The 16,976-nt window shown below is 35.9% G+C and overlaps 1 protein-coding gene across 1 annotated transcript in view; it reads right to left on the bottom strand.

Annotated features, from left to right (window-relative positions):
• The window catches only part of RNF17 (ring finger protein 17), a gene marked incomplete at its 5' end in the record, with an annotated part of 104,206 nt that overhangs the window by 76,082 nt on the left and 11,148 nt on the right, over nucleotides 1-16,976 (bottom strand). Inside the window, 5 exons of the mRNA XM_080926543.1 lie at nucleotides 73-244; nucleotides 3,037-3,137; nucleotides 8,713-8,784; nucleotides 10,017-10,128; nucleotides 13,265-13,356. Coding sequence (XP_080782669.1) covers nucleotides 73-244; nucleotides 3,037-3,137; nucleotides 8,713-8,784; nucleotides 10,017-10,128; nucleotides 13,265-13,356 — 549 coding nt within the window. The remainder of the gene's footprint in view (nucleotides 1-72; nucleotides 245-3,036; nucleotides 3,138-8,712; nucleotides 8,785-10,016; nucleotides 10,129-13,264; nucleotides 13,357-16,976) is intronic.

Below are 16,976 nucleotides of genomic sequence, written 5' to 3' on the forward strand. Positions count from 1 at the left end.
TACCGAGTCCATACTTTAGAGTATGTAAAGTAAGCTTCACAGCACTAATTCACACTGCAGCATTAATATTACCTGAGTCAGGTCACAGTAGGTCCTCAGAGAAGGAGCGGATTTGAGTTCTTTTGCTATCTTCATAGCTGCATCCAAATCACTTTTTTTCTCTTCAATATAACTTTTAACTGTTACTAATTTTGATAAGTAATCATCTGTACGTCTTACAAGTTCTTCACACAAGCTCTTTTTCCTTTATGTAAGACAAAGTTATTTTGTGACTTTTTACTAGCATTTATATAAATGTAAATTTATTGAGTGGTGTCCTAATTTCACTAAACAATGACTTTAACTAAAATAGTAGATTCATTTCACTGATAATGAATTTAATTAAAATAATATTGCAAAAATAGGCATGTTCTAATTGAACATCATGTGAAAAGCTACTTTTACTAATTGATAAACTTAACATATAATGTGGATAAATGAGGTATTCAATTAAACTGAAATAAATTACAACTGGAATCCATGTGTAAAAAAAAAAAAAAAAAAAAAAAAAAAAAGGCTGGGGAGATGTCTCAGCTGTTAAGAGCACACACTGTTCTTGCAGAGGACCTGAGTCTAGTTCCCTGCTCACAGCCACCTCTGACTCCAGTTCCAGGGGATCTGAAGCCCATTCTGTCCTCTCTGATCACCAGCACTCACACACCAAAAAACAATTAAAATATAAAATTAAAAGATAAAGTAATTGGGGTGATGACTTGTTGGTTAAGATAATTAGTACTGTTCTTTTGGAAGACGCAAGTTCAATTCTCAGTACCAACATCATGGCTTACAACTGTTTCTAACTCCTGTTGTTCCAGGGAATCTCATGTCTTAGTTTCATCTCCCATGGTGCACCAGTCAAACGTGGTATATACATGCACTCAGCAAAACACTGACACATGTAACAATAAATAAATCTTTAAAGTAAAATAATTAAAAAATAAGTCTTAAAAGCAGAAAAAAAAATCGTTTAAAAGATGTAGTTATGTCCTAGACATGAAGGATAATTTGGAGTGCTCTACCTAGCTAGGAGAAATCCTGTATCTATCCTGTAGTCTTTTGTGTCCCTGCAGAGACGTCTGTACTCATTTTTGCCAGGGTTTAGTTTTACATTTGAATATTACCACAGATACATAGGCCATGAAGAGTATATAATGAGATTTAAAAACAGCATCAAACCAGAACTTGAATGACAATTAACAATTATCTTCAAGCTATCTCCTTGAATGTTAAATAGTTGTTTTCACTAGTTACACAGCATCACTCAAATCCTTTCTCTTCTCTAGGGTAGAAATACTTTATTACAGCAATTTAAAAATGTCTGAACTGAAAACTAAATATTTCAAGTATTTTAATCATTAACCAAAACAGTCTCTCCAAATCAAATCTAGCTTCTAGCTAAACAAAACAAACCAAGTTTGCTAACACTAAAGAGAATATGGTAGGTTTTGAAGGTAAATAGATATTCTTTAAACCATTTGGTGATACATAAATAGTTTTTGAGTGGTTTCTTTAAAGGAGACAAGCCTCTGTTGTTGTTTTCCTAAAAGCTTACCTATATGGAACGACATTAGAAAGGAGTAAGAAAGTTTCATTCTCCCATGGATATAAAAAAAATAACTACCCAACCCCACACCGGATAATATCACTGATTAAAACTCTAAAAAATAGTATTTTTAAGAAGATATTTTGTGTCTTCTTCTGGAAGCAGGAATACAGTTGGCAACTCTTCACCTCCAACCAGAGGAAGAACAACAGATCAGACCGATGACACTACTTAAGTGTGCTTTGTGCTGTCTGAAGGACTGATCTTTTGTTTTAGATCTTAGGCAGCAGATAAGCTCAGGTGGACACTCAGGAAGCTGCAATGAGACACTTTTGTAGGATTAGAGTTTATACTTGAACATACAACATAAAACAACTTCTTGGCCACACATGAGCAAACCTTAAGCTTTCATCTTATACCAATCCCAAGGCTCAAAAATTTGTCAGACATTCTATGAAGAATGCTCCAGTGAGAAGACTATAAAGACTATAAAGGTTGCTAGTTTTCCAGGCCCTAGTTTGAACACGAATCCTCCCAGGGATATGAACGAATAACAACTAGAATATAATACGGTTCAGTCAAAGGAAGAAAACAGTGTAGTAGCATAGGCACTGGACTTTGTAGACTGATTTGAAACAACTGTCTTAAATATGTTCAAAGAAACAAAAGAGAACATGGATAAAGAAGCAGAAGAAATTAGCAGGGTAGCCTAAGAATAAAATTCTAATATCAAGACAAAAAGAACAGGAAAAGGAACCATGGCAGCCCAAGTTCTTAGGGATAAAATGACTGATTAGCATTAGATCCTGGGTTACAAATCTGAACATGGTAAAAAATGCCTGTAATCCAGCATCTGAGGCAAGACAATTCTGAGTTTGAGGTCAGCCTGGGATACATGGTGAGTTTAAGCCAATCTGTACTGAACAATAAGGACCTGTCAATTAATCAAACAAACAAAGCAGAGGAAGGAGGCACTGAGGAGGCACTGGTGGAAGCAGAACCAAGAACCAGCACAATTAAAATAGTTTTTGGGTAATGAGAGAGAGAGTGAGAGAGAGTGAGAGTGAGAGAGAGAGAGAGTGAGTGAGAGAGAGAGAGAGAGAGAGAGAGAGAGAGAGAGAGAGAGAGAGAGAGAGAGAGAGATTGGTTGAAAAAAAAGGTTTTTCTTGAATTTAAGTCAAAATCAGTCTTTTTGTTTCTTTTTTTTTGGGGGTCTCATATTGTTGCCCAGATTGGTTTCAAATTCACAGAAACACAACTCAATCAGCCTTCTGAATGCTATAATTACAGGCATGAGTCACCACGCCTAGCTGGAAATCAGTCTTCAAGACTGACCCACTACCTTCCAATCTTGTTTTAAAGTAACATGTTACTTAAGTCTAAATAAAGGAACAGAATGACAAGTTAATGTTGAGAAATTTAGTTTCATTCAATCTTTATTTTTAAGTTATTACCTGGAACCAAGAGAAGCAAGAAGTGTATCAAATTGTTTCTCCACAACTTCGGTTAGGCTGTGTGTCTCTTGTCTTATTTGATCTTGTGTGCTATCAAGCATCTGAAAAAAAAATAATCCAATTAACTAACCTGTATATTTATTTTGCAGTTGTATCATCATTACAATGTTTAAAATTTCCCAATCTAAAAAAGGCAGTACCTATTATGGTACAAAAAGAATATACAACATTAATAGACAGAACCAGTAAGGAAATTCCCCATGACACGTAATGGTCAAACAGTAAATGAACACAACAAAGGTGGGACACTAAAAGCTACAAGGGAAAAAAACCAAATAATTTAAAAACAGGCCCATTAAAGTAACACCTGACTTTTCAATAGAGACTCTGAAAACCAAAAGAGCTTGGATGGATATTGTATAAACTCCGAGAGACCACAGATACTAGCCCAGACGATTATACCCAGGAAAACTATCAATCACAATTGATAGAGAAAGAAAACCATTTTTTTTAAAAAGCCAATCAAATTTAAGCAATTTCTATCTACCAATCCACTTTCACAAAAAACACTAAAAGACTAGAAGATAAAACCTCAGTCTAAAGAGGTTAACTATACCCCCTTAAAAAAACTCCACAAATAACAAATTCTCACAAAAGCAAATCCAAAAAAGGAGAAAAACATAATAAAATAACAGGACCAGTGAAAACTTCTCAGTGATAATACTCAATATTAATGATTTTAATTTCCAAATAAAAAGACACAGAGTAGCTGATCAGATTAGAAATAGGATCCATCATCATTTTGCTGCTTCCAAGAAACACACCTTGACATCAATAATAGACATCACCTTGGCCTCAAAGTAAAATGATAGAAAAGGTATTCTAAGCAAAAGGACCCAACAAGCAAGCAGATGTTTTAATATCAAACAAAATACACTTTCAGACAAAAACAAATCAGGAAAGATAGGAAAGAATACTACATACTCAAAGAAACAACCTACTGTGAGGACACTGCAGTTCTAAACATTTAAGCACCAAACAAAAGGTCACTCAAGCACATAAACAAAACATTACTACAGCTAAAAATCAATACATTGACCTCCCTGAAAGAGTAGTAGTGGATTACTTTGATATCTCACTCTCACTACTAAGACAGGTCATTTAGACAAACCAGAAATTCCAGACTTAAATAATGTCATAAATCAAATGGTCTTAACAGACATCTATAGAACATTATACTAGAACACCAAAGACTGTACTATCTTCTCAGCAGTTCACAGAACTATAAAAAGAAAACAATTATAAACAGATATAAGAAAATTAAAATAACACCCTCTTACCCTAAGTGACCATAATAGATTAAAGCTGGACATCAATAACAAAAAGCTTACAAACTCATAGAAACAGAACAAGCCAGAAATTAAGAAGGAAATTAAAACTGTTCTAGAATTTAATGAAAAGAAAAAGACAATATACCCAATTTATGAGATAAATGAAAGTAGTTTTAAGGGACAAGCTCTTAGTACTAAGCACCCATATTAAAAAGAAAAAAACATACCAAAAAGATATCATCCTGAGTGAGGTAACCCAGCCTAAAAAAGAACACACACAGTATGTACTCACTAGTAAGTGGATACTAGTCCAAAAGCTCAGAATACCCAAGAAACAATTCACAGACCACATGAAGCTCAAGAAGAAGGAAGACCAAAATGCAGATGCTTCAGTCCTTCTTAGAAGGGAGAATACAATACTCACAGGAGGAAATACAGGGACAAAGAGTGGAGCAGGGACTGAAGAAAAGGTTGTCCAGAGACTGCCTCACCTGGGGATCCATTCCATATGCAGCTATCAAACCTAGTCACTATTGCTGATGTCAAGAAGTGCTTGCTGACAGGAGCCTGATGTAGATGTCTCCTGAGAGGCTTTGCCAGAGCCTTACTGATACAGATGAGGATGCTTGCAGCTAACCATTGGACTGAGCACACAGACCCCAATGGAGGAGCTAGAGAAAGGACTGAAGGAGTTGAAGGGGTTTGCAACTCCATAGAAAGAACAATATCAACCAACCAAATTCCCCTGAGCTCCCAGGGCCTACAACACCAACCAACAAGTACTCATAGAAGGACCCGTGGCTCCAGCTGCTTATGTTGCAGAGGATAACATTGTCTGGCATCAATAAGAGAAGCCCTTGGTCCTGTGAAGGCTTGTTTCCCCAGTGTAGGGGAATGTCTAGGTAATGAGGTGGGAGTGGGTGGGTGGGAGTGGGAACATCTCCATAAAGCAGGAGGAGGGAAAGGGGAGAAGGGAAGGGAATAACATTTGAAATGTAAATACATAAAAATCCAATTTAAAAAAAGATAAAAATAAAGACCTGAAGACCTGAAGTGATCTCACACTGGCATACTTGAAAGCTTTGGATCAAATCATTAACCTTCAAACTGGAAAAAATCTTCACTAATCCCACATCCAACAAAGGGCTAATAACCAAAGTATATAAAGAAGCCAAGAAGCTAACCACTGAAATACCAAACAACCCAATGAAAAAATGGGGTATAGAATTAATCCAAGAATTCACAACACAGGAATCTCAAATGGCTGAGAATGCGGAGAAAGAGGAACACTCCTCCATTGTTGATGGGATTGCGAACTGGTACAACCACTCTAGAAATCAATTTGGAGGTTCCTCAGTCAATTGGAAATAGATCTATCTAAAGATCCAGCAGTATCACTCTTGGAAATATACTCAAAAGATTCCCAACCACACCACATGGGTATGTGTTCCACTATATTCATAGTGGCCTTATTTGTGATAGCCAGAAGCTGGAAACAACCTAGATATCCCATGACAGAAGAATGGATACAGAAAATGTGGTTCAATTACACAATGGAATACTACTCAGACATTAAGAACGAGGACATCCTGAATTTTGCAGGAAAATGGATGGAACTAGAAAATATCATCCCGAGTGAGGTAACTCAGACCCAGAAGGACATGCACGGTATGTACTCACTAATATGTGGAAATTAGCCAAAACAAAACAAAACAAAACAAAACAAACAAACAAAAAAAAACCCCGAAAGAGTAAAGAATACCCAAGATACAGTCCACAGAACTCAAAAAGGTCAACAAATTGAAGGGCCCAGGTGAGGATGCCTCAGTCCCAGTTGGGATGGAGAAGAAAGCAACCACAGGGGGGTGGGAGGGACCTGGGAGGGAAAGGGTCAGGAGGAGGGAGAGGAGAGCATGATCTGGTATTGGGTGGGGGAAAAAGGACTGAAGTCTTGAGGGCCACCAGAAAAAATGAAAGCAGGTGACCTCAGGAGATAGGACGTTGGGAGGACCCTCTAGAATGTACCAGAGACCTGGAAGGTTAAGAGACCCTCAGTACTGAAAGGGAAGACCCTACATGAAATGTCCTATAGTGGAGAGAGGAAACTTTAGACCCATCTCCAGCAGAAAGACAGGGCATCAAGTGAGGAATGGGGTTGATATTTCACAGTCAAAACTCTGAACCATTTCTGTCTGAAAAAACTGCAGGGATTAAAATGGAGAAGCTGGGAAAAAGAAGGTCCAGGGAAAGGCCTAAAAGGGGATCCAGCTCTATGGGAGGCCCCAAGGTATGACACTGAGGATTTGGATCTCTCACAAAAAGGGACCTGTCATGACTGCCCTCCAAAAGACCCAACAAGCAGCTTAAAGAGTCAGATGCATATATCTGCACCCACCCAACCAACAGGAGCTGCTGACCCCTGTGTTTGAATTAGGGAAAGGCTGGAGAAAGCTGAGGAGGAGGGTGACCCTATAACAACAGTCTCAATTAGAACCCCTGAGATCTCTCAGACACTGGATCAACAGCCAGGCAGCATACACCAACTGATATGAGACCCCCAACACATATACAGCAGAGGACTCTTGGATCTGGGTTCAGTCAGAGAAGATGCACCCAACCCTCAAGAGAGTGGAGGCCTCAGGGAGTTTAGAGGACTGGAGAGGTGGGTGGGGTGGGGACATCCTGGTGGAGACAGGGACGATGGGAGGAGGTGTGGAATGTGGAACAGTAGAAGGGTGGACCAGAAAGGGGGAAAAAAGAGTCGAAGGATAGAAATAATCAAACCCAGCTGAAATTAATGAAATAGAAACAACAACAAAAGCAATTAAAAAAACACACACACACACAATGAAACTAAGAGTTGACTCCTTGAGTAAATAAACAAATTGACAAAACCTTAGTTAAATGAAAGACAGAGAGAAGATCCAAATTAATAAAATTAAATATTATAACAGACACTTTTGACATTCAGAGAATCATACAGGCCATACTTTAAAAGTCTGTATTATACAGAAAGCCTAAAAGAAATAGATAAATTTCTTGATATATATGATCTACTATAAAAGTTAAACCAGGATCAAACAAGCAATTTAAACAGATCCTAGCAAACTAGAAGCATTAGTTAAATGTCTCCCAAACAAGAAAAGCCCAAGGCCACAGGAATTCAGTTCAGAATTCTACCAAATCTTTAAAGAAGAATTAATGCCAATAGACCTCAAATTATTCCACAATATAGAAACTGAAGGATCATTTTCTATTCATTTTACAAGTCACTACTACCCTGGTACTAAAACCACACAAGGATATTCCAAAAACATTTTATGAACATAAATGCAAAAAGTATCAAAAATGTCAATATAACTAAATTCAAGAGCACATCAAAAAAGATTCATCATGATCACATTGGCTTAATTCAAGAGATGAACATACACAAATCAATAAATATAATCCACCACATAAACATCAGGAAAGAAAAAACCCTACATGATCACACCATTAGACACAGAAAAAGCCTTTGATAAAATCTAATATCCCTTCATGATATTAAGTCTTGAAGAGAGTAGAAATACAAAGGACATGCCTCAACATTAATAAAGGCACTTTACAGCAAGCCCACAACAAACATGAAAGCATTTCTACTAAAATTAGGAACAAAGGGTAGTTTTCAATTCCTTTGCCTGTTTATTATTATACTATTACCTAACTTCAGTGATATACATCAATATGTACATATTTATAGAGGTCATTGAGCTGGGGCTGTAGCTCATAGTAGAGTGCTTGCTTCACATGCATCATACTCTAGATTCAATCCTCCATACTGACACACACACACACCCAAGAAAAAAATGAGGGGACTTAAAATGTATAATATTAACTGAAGTCATAACATCTCAAAAGAAAAAAATACCCACCTACATGTTTTCACTTATATGCAGAACATAGCCAGTAATATTTAAGTATGTATATAAATATGTGCATTTGTATATAGTATAACATGTATGAAAGAGAAAAAGAAATAGTAAATATTAAGGAATAAAGGTTTGAATTCAGGTAGTGGACACAAGTTATGGATAAGATTGTGAAGCTAACTGTTTCTTTAGTTCTAACTTGGCCATTGACTTTTGGTGATAAATATATAAAAACATATTCAATAGTGAAAGTATAAAATCTAATGTGAATTAAATTTATAGAAATTCAGTGATATGTATAGACTTTAGATCTAGTGAATTTTGGTGCATGATGGTTTTATTTGCAAGTTTATTATAATAAAGTTTATTAAAAAGTAGGTTATTTTTCATAAGGAGGTCTTGCTTTATCTCCTGTAGAATTTACTCAAAATGCTTACTTTTATAGCATTATTTAATTGTTCAAAATTACAGCCTGCTATCTTCAGTGCTTCATCAATTTCTTCTGTTTCCTAAGAAGAAAAGGAATCATACACAAATATAAAACACAAACATAGATGCTTAGATACATTATAGTTGTGAAAGCTTGAGCTATCTTTTGGCTACAAATGCAACATAGATCTACCACAGAAGTGTAAAAGCAAGAAAAAAAACAACAATAAAAATACTTCTAATCCCACCTATTTAGAAATAAAAACAATTAACAATTTTATGTACATAATATGGATATGCCGAATCTCAGGCTTGCTAGGCAAGCATTCTACCACTGAGCTACACCAGGCAGTAGAAACTATTAACATTTTGTTATAGCATTCTAGATTTTTTCCCATAAACACACATATACACTCACACACTTGTGAAAAAGGGTCTCACCATGTGATTCTGACTGGCTTGGAACTCACTTACATAGATCAGGCTGTCCTCAAACTTATAATAAGCCTCCTGCCCTGTCTTTATAGTGTTCTGGTTATAGGAATATGCCTCCATCCTTAGTGATCTATGAGCCACCTGCCTCAGTCTTCAAAGTATTGGCAGTACAAACATTTGCCACTAAAGCTACCATAAAGATAGTGTTTAACATAAAATTGTATTTTAAATTGACTTTTCAATTTAAAATTATCTCAGAAAAATATATCAAGGAAAAAAGTATATACACAGTTTTTAGAAAAAGATGATTATAAATATGGCTCTGTTAAAAGTTTAAGTTGACAGATGTGGTAAGACACATTTGCAATCACAGCATTTTGGGGGTACAGGCAGGAGGATGAGATCATCTTGAGCTATGTGGTGAGTTCAAATGAAGTTTGAGCAACATGAGGTCCTTTCTTTTACTTTTTTTTAAAAAAATTAGAGTTAAAACAGAAGAGATTCATTAAGATTCAGACTGCAGCCCCTCTTCCAGACTATTAATTTTTTAAACAAAAGACTATATATTTTACTTAGATTTTAGAATCTGTTCTCTAAGCTCTTTTTTAAAAAATTGTTTATTCTTTTATGTTATAAATACACTGCTGCTATCTTCAAACACACCAAAAGAGAGCATCAGATCCTATTACAGATGGTTGTGAGCCACCATGTGGTTGCTGGTAACTGAACTCAGGACCTTTGGAAGAGCAGTCAGTGCTCTTAACCTCTGAGCCATCTCTCCAGCTTCTCTCTTCAGTTCAAAGTAAGTAAATGTTTGTCATTAACATAGAGCCAAATGTTTGGCGTCACAATACTTCATGACCAATGTTCTTCATACCAATATTACAGCCGACGGGCTTGAAACATTCCTGTGTATGGAGGATGAATGTTCTAAATCACTAATTAGCTGGTCCACTGTCCTTTCAAGATCTGAAGAGCAGTTATTTACCCTGAAAAAGGTTAAATGCGCTATGTGAAATACAAGCACGAATATAATCTCCATAGCCTTCTCATTTTTATTCCATCAAAAATAATTCATATGATGACTTATACGAATGTGTTCTCAATTATCAATGAGAATCCATGAACAAAAATTACATTCACATAATTTAATTTTAATATAAACTTAACTTAAGAAAATTCCTAAAAGTAATACCTTATACCATGTTCTAATTTCTTATTCACATTTACTTGGCATTTTTGGGCAGAAATATTAATAATGTCTGAGATGTTTTAAGTTCAATTAAAATAAGTCATGCATACAAATAAGAAGTACTTTTTGGCAATGGTCACAAAGATTTTATTGAAATACTGCAATGGTTAAAGAGCCCTCTGAAACAGAATTAATTAAGAAAATAAAAGCTGGGTAATACAAACAAATCTTGTGTGACTATATGCTGTGCAGCTCTGTGGCTGTGACAAGGAGAAAGTAACTCGGGTAGGGAAGTGCTTATTCCAGCTAACAGGCCATAGCCCTCACTGAGGGAAGTCAAGGCAGGAGCTCAAGAAGCTTGAAGCGGAAACCATGGAGGAGCACTGTAAAAAGTACTTATATGCAGAAATATCAGCTATTAAAAGTGGCCTTTGTTAAGCATAGTGCACAACACTGAGTTTTGCCCATAGAAAATGCTTATCAACTTATTTTGTCAACTGTTAGAAGGGACTGGTACTAAGAAGGGTCTAATCTCTTTTCTCACAAGTTCAGGTAACAGGAGAGCCTATCTCAGAAACCTCAAAATGCCACACTAAACAAATTATGTATAAAACTGTTTAAACAAAATTACATTTAAGAATGAAGGTTCTAATATAAATTTATGTAGAGTATTTAATTTAAAAACTGGTCATTTAGAACAAAATTTTCAACTTTTACTAGTCATTATACATATATAAACAGAATGATTTCATTAACTTGTATGTTTTAAGTTAGAAATTTTCAAAGTTAAGTAATGATCTTTGGAGGACAGCAAAATCTCTGGTAGCACTGAATGGCCTTACCAGGGCAGTGACTGGTTTGAATGGAGGAGGAATCCTGCCTCCTCTGGTGGGAGTGAGCTCCTCCCTCTCTTTCCTTAAAATCATAATTCCTATTCTTTGTTTAAGTTCACTCCACACTGTCCAATACATTATCTGTTGGGATTTTGCAAATTTTCAAATATGGCAACCACAAATTTGATAAAAATGGCCACTCCGTGGAGACAAATCTATGACCACTGAATCACAATGGTTCCTAAAGTTCTGGTCTTATCATTTGCAAAGGGCTCATAGAGAAAGTGACTAGAGAATTATATTTACAGGGGTTGAGAGAAGTACTGTGTCTGTTAAAAACTAGATGCCAAACTTCAGGTCAGAGGTTTTCTACCTAAAGATACAAAACTCATTATTTTAGTTTGTCCATGACTCATTAAAGTAGGAAAGAAAAACTATGGTAGTATAATGAAAATCCAGTAATTCAAGTTTAAGAATTTGGGATTTGAACTGGACAGGCCATGAAAACTGGAGAGGAAGGAAGAGTAAGAAGTGAGATGAGAGAGAGGAAGAGAACAAGAGAAGTAAGTGGTGCAGTAGAAGATGGAAGACAGATTATAAGCATAGCAGACAGTGGGATAGCAGGAATCTATAGGAGGTAAATGAATTAGAAACCTGGATAATGTATCTGGTATTACTTATAAAACTAGTTCCAAAATGAGACAGCTCCTTGAAAACTCCTATAATTTTTATTTCTAGAATGACTCTTGTATTAAACAAGCTTTAAAAAGTTAAAATATACATAAGTGTGAACAATCATTTAAGTAAGGTCTAGAGAGCTGATGCATTGGCATCGGTTCCTGCCTCCAGGTTCCTGCCTCCAGGTTCCTGCCATGCTTGAGTCCCTGCTCTCCCTGCTTTTGATGATGAACTGGGATATGGAACTGTAGGGGAAAGAAAACCCTTTCTTTTCTAAGTTGCTTTGGTCACAGTGTTTCATCACAGCAATAGTAATTCTAACTAAGATAGATATTAAAAAAATTCTTTCACTTGAAAAGTTGAAAAGCCATTTTTTATGTCTCTTTTCCCACCAAAACCCAGTTTTAAAGATAATATTAGCTGAACTAACATAAGAATTCACAAGAACTAGAAAATATAAAATTATGGCTTTAACCTAACAAATATTACTTGTTTGTTCTTTGTATTGCTCTTGGGTTATAAAGAGGAACAAGATGGTTCTGTGCTCTCTAACAGGATTATAGACCAGCAGGGCATTTTTGTTTAAAAAGCTAAATGGTTACGGCCATAAAGGAATAACATGACGGTTGTGTCTAGCTCAGTTATACTTAAAAGTCTCTATCAAAGATAAAGGGAGTAAATATGATAAATATATACATGTATGATAGCATAATAAACCTCATTATTACATATAAATCTCACAGGATGAAAAAAATAAGAGAACTTAAAAACTGCTATAATTCTTTTTATAAATTACCTCTCAAATCACCTTTAACCTATATTGTATTCTTGCCATTTTTTTTTAATTTTTTAATTTATGGTAGTTTTTTTAATTGAACAACTTTATTTTAAAAAACAAAGATAAATGTACAGATTTTAAGCATTTTTGCATAAAAGTATACAAATACATTTTTGTCAGTACTTGGTTTTTTTTTTTTAAAGGTTTGATAGTGTGCATTAAGATATTACTAGTTACAATGAGCATAAAGTACATGTAAAACAAGATGCAACCTGGAATTAGTCAAAGTTTTCTTGGTGTGTAAAGATTATGCATAATGGTTTCAAGAAAAAAAAAGAAAATGAAAAACTATTCTTGCCATTCTTAAGACCAACAGAGAACTTCTCTTTTCTTTATAAATTTCTATCATTCAGCTACAATAACTTTAGCTAATTTTGGATCCTCAGCCTCTTGTTTGAAGATCTTGCAGTCTTTTATATGTTTTTATGGAGCTAGAACTGTAACAGGCAAGACATATTGATGAACTTAAGTAGCACTCTATAAACAACAGGCTAGAAACACACTTAACAGTCATATGTTATCAATAATTCTAAAATTGTAACCCCAAGCTTTAAAGTGCTGAAGTGAATGCACACAGAACATACATTTTAGGTGGCAATAATTCCAGAGAAGAGTCTTCTTTAATAAATCCGTCTACTGGGTAGTGACCTTGATTCATACTGACAGTTGTATGAACCTTAAGACAAAATAAAATGAAACAAATTCATAGTCATTAAATTCCACTAATGCAGAACCCAAATGACATTTTATGTGCTATTCATTAAAAAAAAAAACATGTACAATAAAGATTCTAAAATTTTCTAAGTCAAAGGAAAACTGTACTTGTGGTTTTACCTTACTCAGTATGGGGGAAATTAGTAACCGAATGGATATTAATTAAACAGAACATTAAAGTAACCCAAATAACCCTATTACAATTTTAAAAGAAATGACTGTGACAACACTTTAAAATTTGCTATTAAGGAATGCACTGTCTGCTCAAAACTATTAAATCCTATATAGGATAACTATAAAAATATCACTGGTTATAAAACAAGAATTGGGTAAGTGGATAACTGTGTCAGTTTTCTGTAGACTTAATATCCTAAAGTCCATCAAATATAAAATTAATAGTCAGGCCTGGTAGTGTAGGTCTGTCCTCTGATACTTGAGATGCTAAGACAGGGGAATCTTAAGTTCCAGGCAACTTAGCAAAACTGTTTTTAAAAAAATCCTCAAAAGTTAAAATTAAAAAAAAAAAAAACAAGCAAAAGAAGACCACTAAGACAAAAACAAACAAACAAAGCAAAATAAGGCTAATAGTCTACAAAACTACCATTGAGTTCCTTTTGTGTCTGCCAACTACTCCTAAGAATGGGGCAACCTGGGGAGGTGGTTAATACGCTCAGTAAGATTTCATGGGAGGAAACTGAGTTTTCCTTTACCAGTAGGTATCAACTACATATAGCGTCTTGGTTAGGAATGGGAACCTGTGCTCTTTTTCCTCTGCCTTGCATGTTTCTGTCCATTATTCTGCACTCCCTGAGCCCATTTGTGGTAGGGCACTAAACAGTAACTTATTATCAATATTTGGACCACCTATGAGTTTCTGCAATTACCACTGACTTCTGGAAAAAAACCTGTCTTTGACCAAAGCTGACAGCTGCATTAATCTATGGGCAAAACTCATAGCTGTTTAGAAGGCCATTTGATGGACACATCATGTCTATTTAGCCAATCACCAGCAGTAGATCTCCATTATGACCTCCCAAGTGATGGCTTTTTTTAGTAACCAGGTTCAAAGTAACAAGTATGAATTCCCTCTTGTGAAGCAGCCACCAGATCTAATTAGAAAGCCATTGATTATCCATGACAGACTGGCCACTATTAAACTGGTGGGTTCATCTGCCTGAGTGAGTGAGTTCAAAGTCTCAAGTGAGTAAGGCTACTGATGACAATTCTTCCCTAGCAAGTCATCATGGCAACTCCTGGCACAATGAGGGGTAGGCAGCAGGGAAGAAGCTTCTAGCTCAGTGCCAGCTGAATTTCTCTAGGCCCTGTGACCAAAGTATTTGATGTTTTTAGCAATAGGTTTTTATCGCAGAGTTCTGGTGGGCTACCAAAGGGAGTGACAATTGCCTATACTGTTTGAGGGCCTTCTTTGACCAACAACTCTTACAGAATTGACCATCTATGAGTCTCTGCAGTCACTAATCTGGCACTAAATTATTTTTAATAACCTATGGCTTTGGGGGACAGTTTTATTTATCCACAAAGGGTACCTCTGCTAAAAACTTACTTTTTATTATCTTACTTATCAGATTTTCTTATAGCCTTCTCATATACCTTTAGATTTGTCTGACATTACCTTTACCCAATCCTCTCCTCTATCTCCCTATTCCCCTTCCCCAATTTAACCTTCTCACTCCCAATATCCAGACTTCCATTTTTGAATCATATGTGTTCTAGCCTCCCTTCTTAAAGAATTCCTCTCCCATGAACTCTTATCTAGTTTTCTGGGATCTACATGAACTACTTCCACATAGATGCACATACATGAAAGGTAGAAGCTAAGAGTGGAATTAGAAGGCTTGTGAAAGCTCTCCCCAGGACCACCAGTCCCTGTCAGGAGGTTGGGACAGTGCCAGTGAGGGAGAACATGGCAGGAATGATCCTGACTCACCACAGACAAAGGAGCAGGGCCAGCAAAGTAGCCCAGTTTCTGCAGTGAGCCCTGTCCCACAGTAACCTCCCTGTTCTCCTCTTAAGAGAAACCAGAGAGTGTGGTGCTTCACTGAATGCTCAGACTGAGAGAAAAATGTTCTCGTCTCTGTTGTGGGATTTTAAATCTTCTTAAAGAGTTAAATGATAATAAAAAACCCTTTAAACACTAAGAAAGGATTGTTCAGTTTTGTGCAAGAAGACTTAAAGGAGTGACTTCAAGCGTGGTTTAAGCCTCACGTCAGCCGTGGATGACGTTGTATCCAGTCTGCCATCATCACTCACTCACTGGAGCATATCCTTCAGGTTGTGCCTTCTGACCCTTGAGCTTGTTCTTTCTTGTTCCTACCTGTGTCTTTTTAGTCTAATGTCACTTGTTGGAGCAGATTTTCATAACTATTCTGTGAGTCTTCTAGGACGTTGAAATTGGAAAGCTGCCCTTTTTTCTGTAGCGTCTGTGTTCAGTTCTAAGAAATACATTAATTTTAGGAAGACTACCAGTTATTTGCTGGCCTCGAGAACTTGTTCTTTTTGGACAGTGGAGTCCGTTCTTGTGCCTCCCTTGTGGTACCTTCTTATATTTCTGAAATATTCACAAGAATAATCTTAACTCCCGTAATGACAATAACTTATTCAATTACACAATTCAATAATGCAAGTTTTGCTGAATAGATTATTTTATAAGGTTATTTTTGAAGGATCAGTTTGTCCTTATCTCAATTTAAAAGAAAACAAAAAAGGCTATTCTTTCCATTTATTTTCCACATATTTAACATATATTCCATAATGTCAGCTTTTGATGTGAATATTATACATTCATGTCCTACTATGATATTCCAACTAATGTAAATGTATTTCTGTAAATAACATGTCCATGTAGGAAAATGCATGTGATGTCTAAATCTGTCCATATCACATTTAGCTTTCATGCCTTAATCCACAATCGCAGGACTGATATGTATTGTTTGTGGAATGGTTATGTTGAATTCACTAATCTGAATTTATTAAATGGAAATAAAACAGTGGTCTGGAAACTGATGAAGACAGGGCAGAGGGATGCCTTTGGCTTCTGCGCAGTGAGTGCAGAGAAGTGTGTTTAGAGTGCATGCCCCTTACACGGTGCAGTGGAGCTCCAGGAGCTTTCACTGAATTGTGATGGAATCAGTTCTGATCTTATCTCTATTATATAACGTATGTGCTGTGTTAACATCGAACTTAGATTTGTTAGATTTGGTGTTGATGTTCACTGCCTGTTTTCGTTGCTTTATTCTTAGTTACCTTTTGTGGATAGCTCTTTCAAAGTTTATAAATGAAGTATGTAAACAGTCATAGTATAGTTCTAAATGAATAAAGTTCATATTGTTACTACAAAAAAAAAAGAGTGGAATTAGAGAGAACATGTGGTGTTTATCTTTTTGAATCCAAGTTACCTCACTTAATTTCCAGTTTCATCCATTTTCCTATAAATTTTCTAATTCTGTTTTCCTTATGGCTTAATAAAATCCACTATGTATATGTCAAATTTTTATTAGCCATTTATCTGTTAATGAAAAATCGAGGCTGATCTCATTTTTCTTATGAACTGAGCAGCAATAA

This window comes from Micromys minutus, assembly GCF_963924665.1.
Source record: "Micromys minutus genome assembly, chromosome: 12".
In the NCBI taxonomy this organism is placed as follows: Eukaryota; Metazoa; Chordata; class Mammalia; order Rodentia; family Muridae; genus Micromys; species Micromys minutus.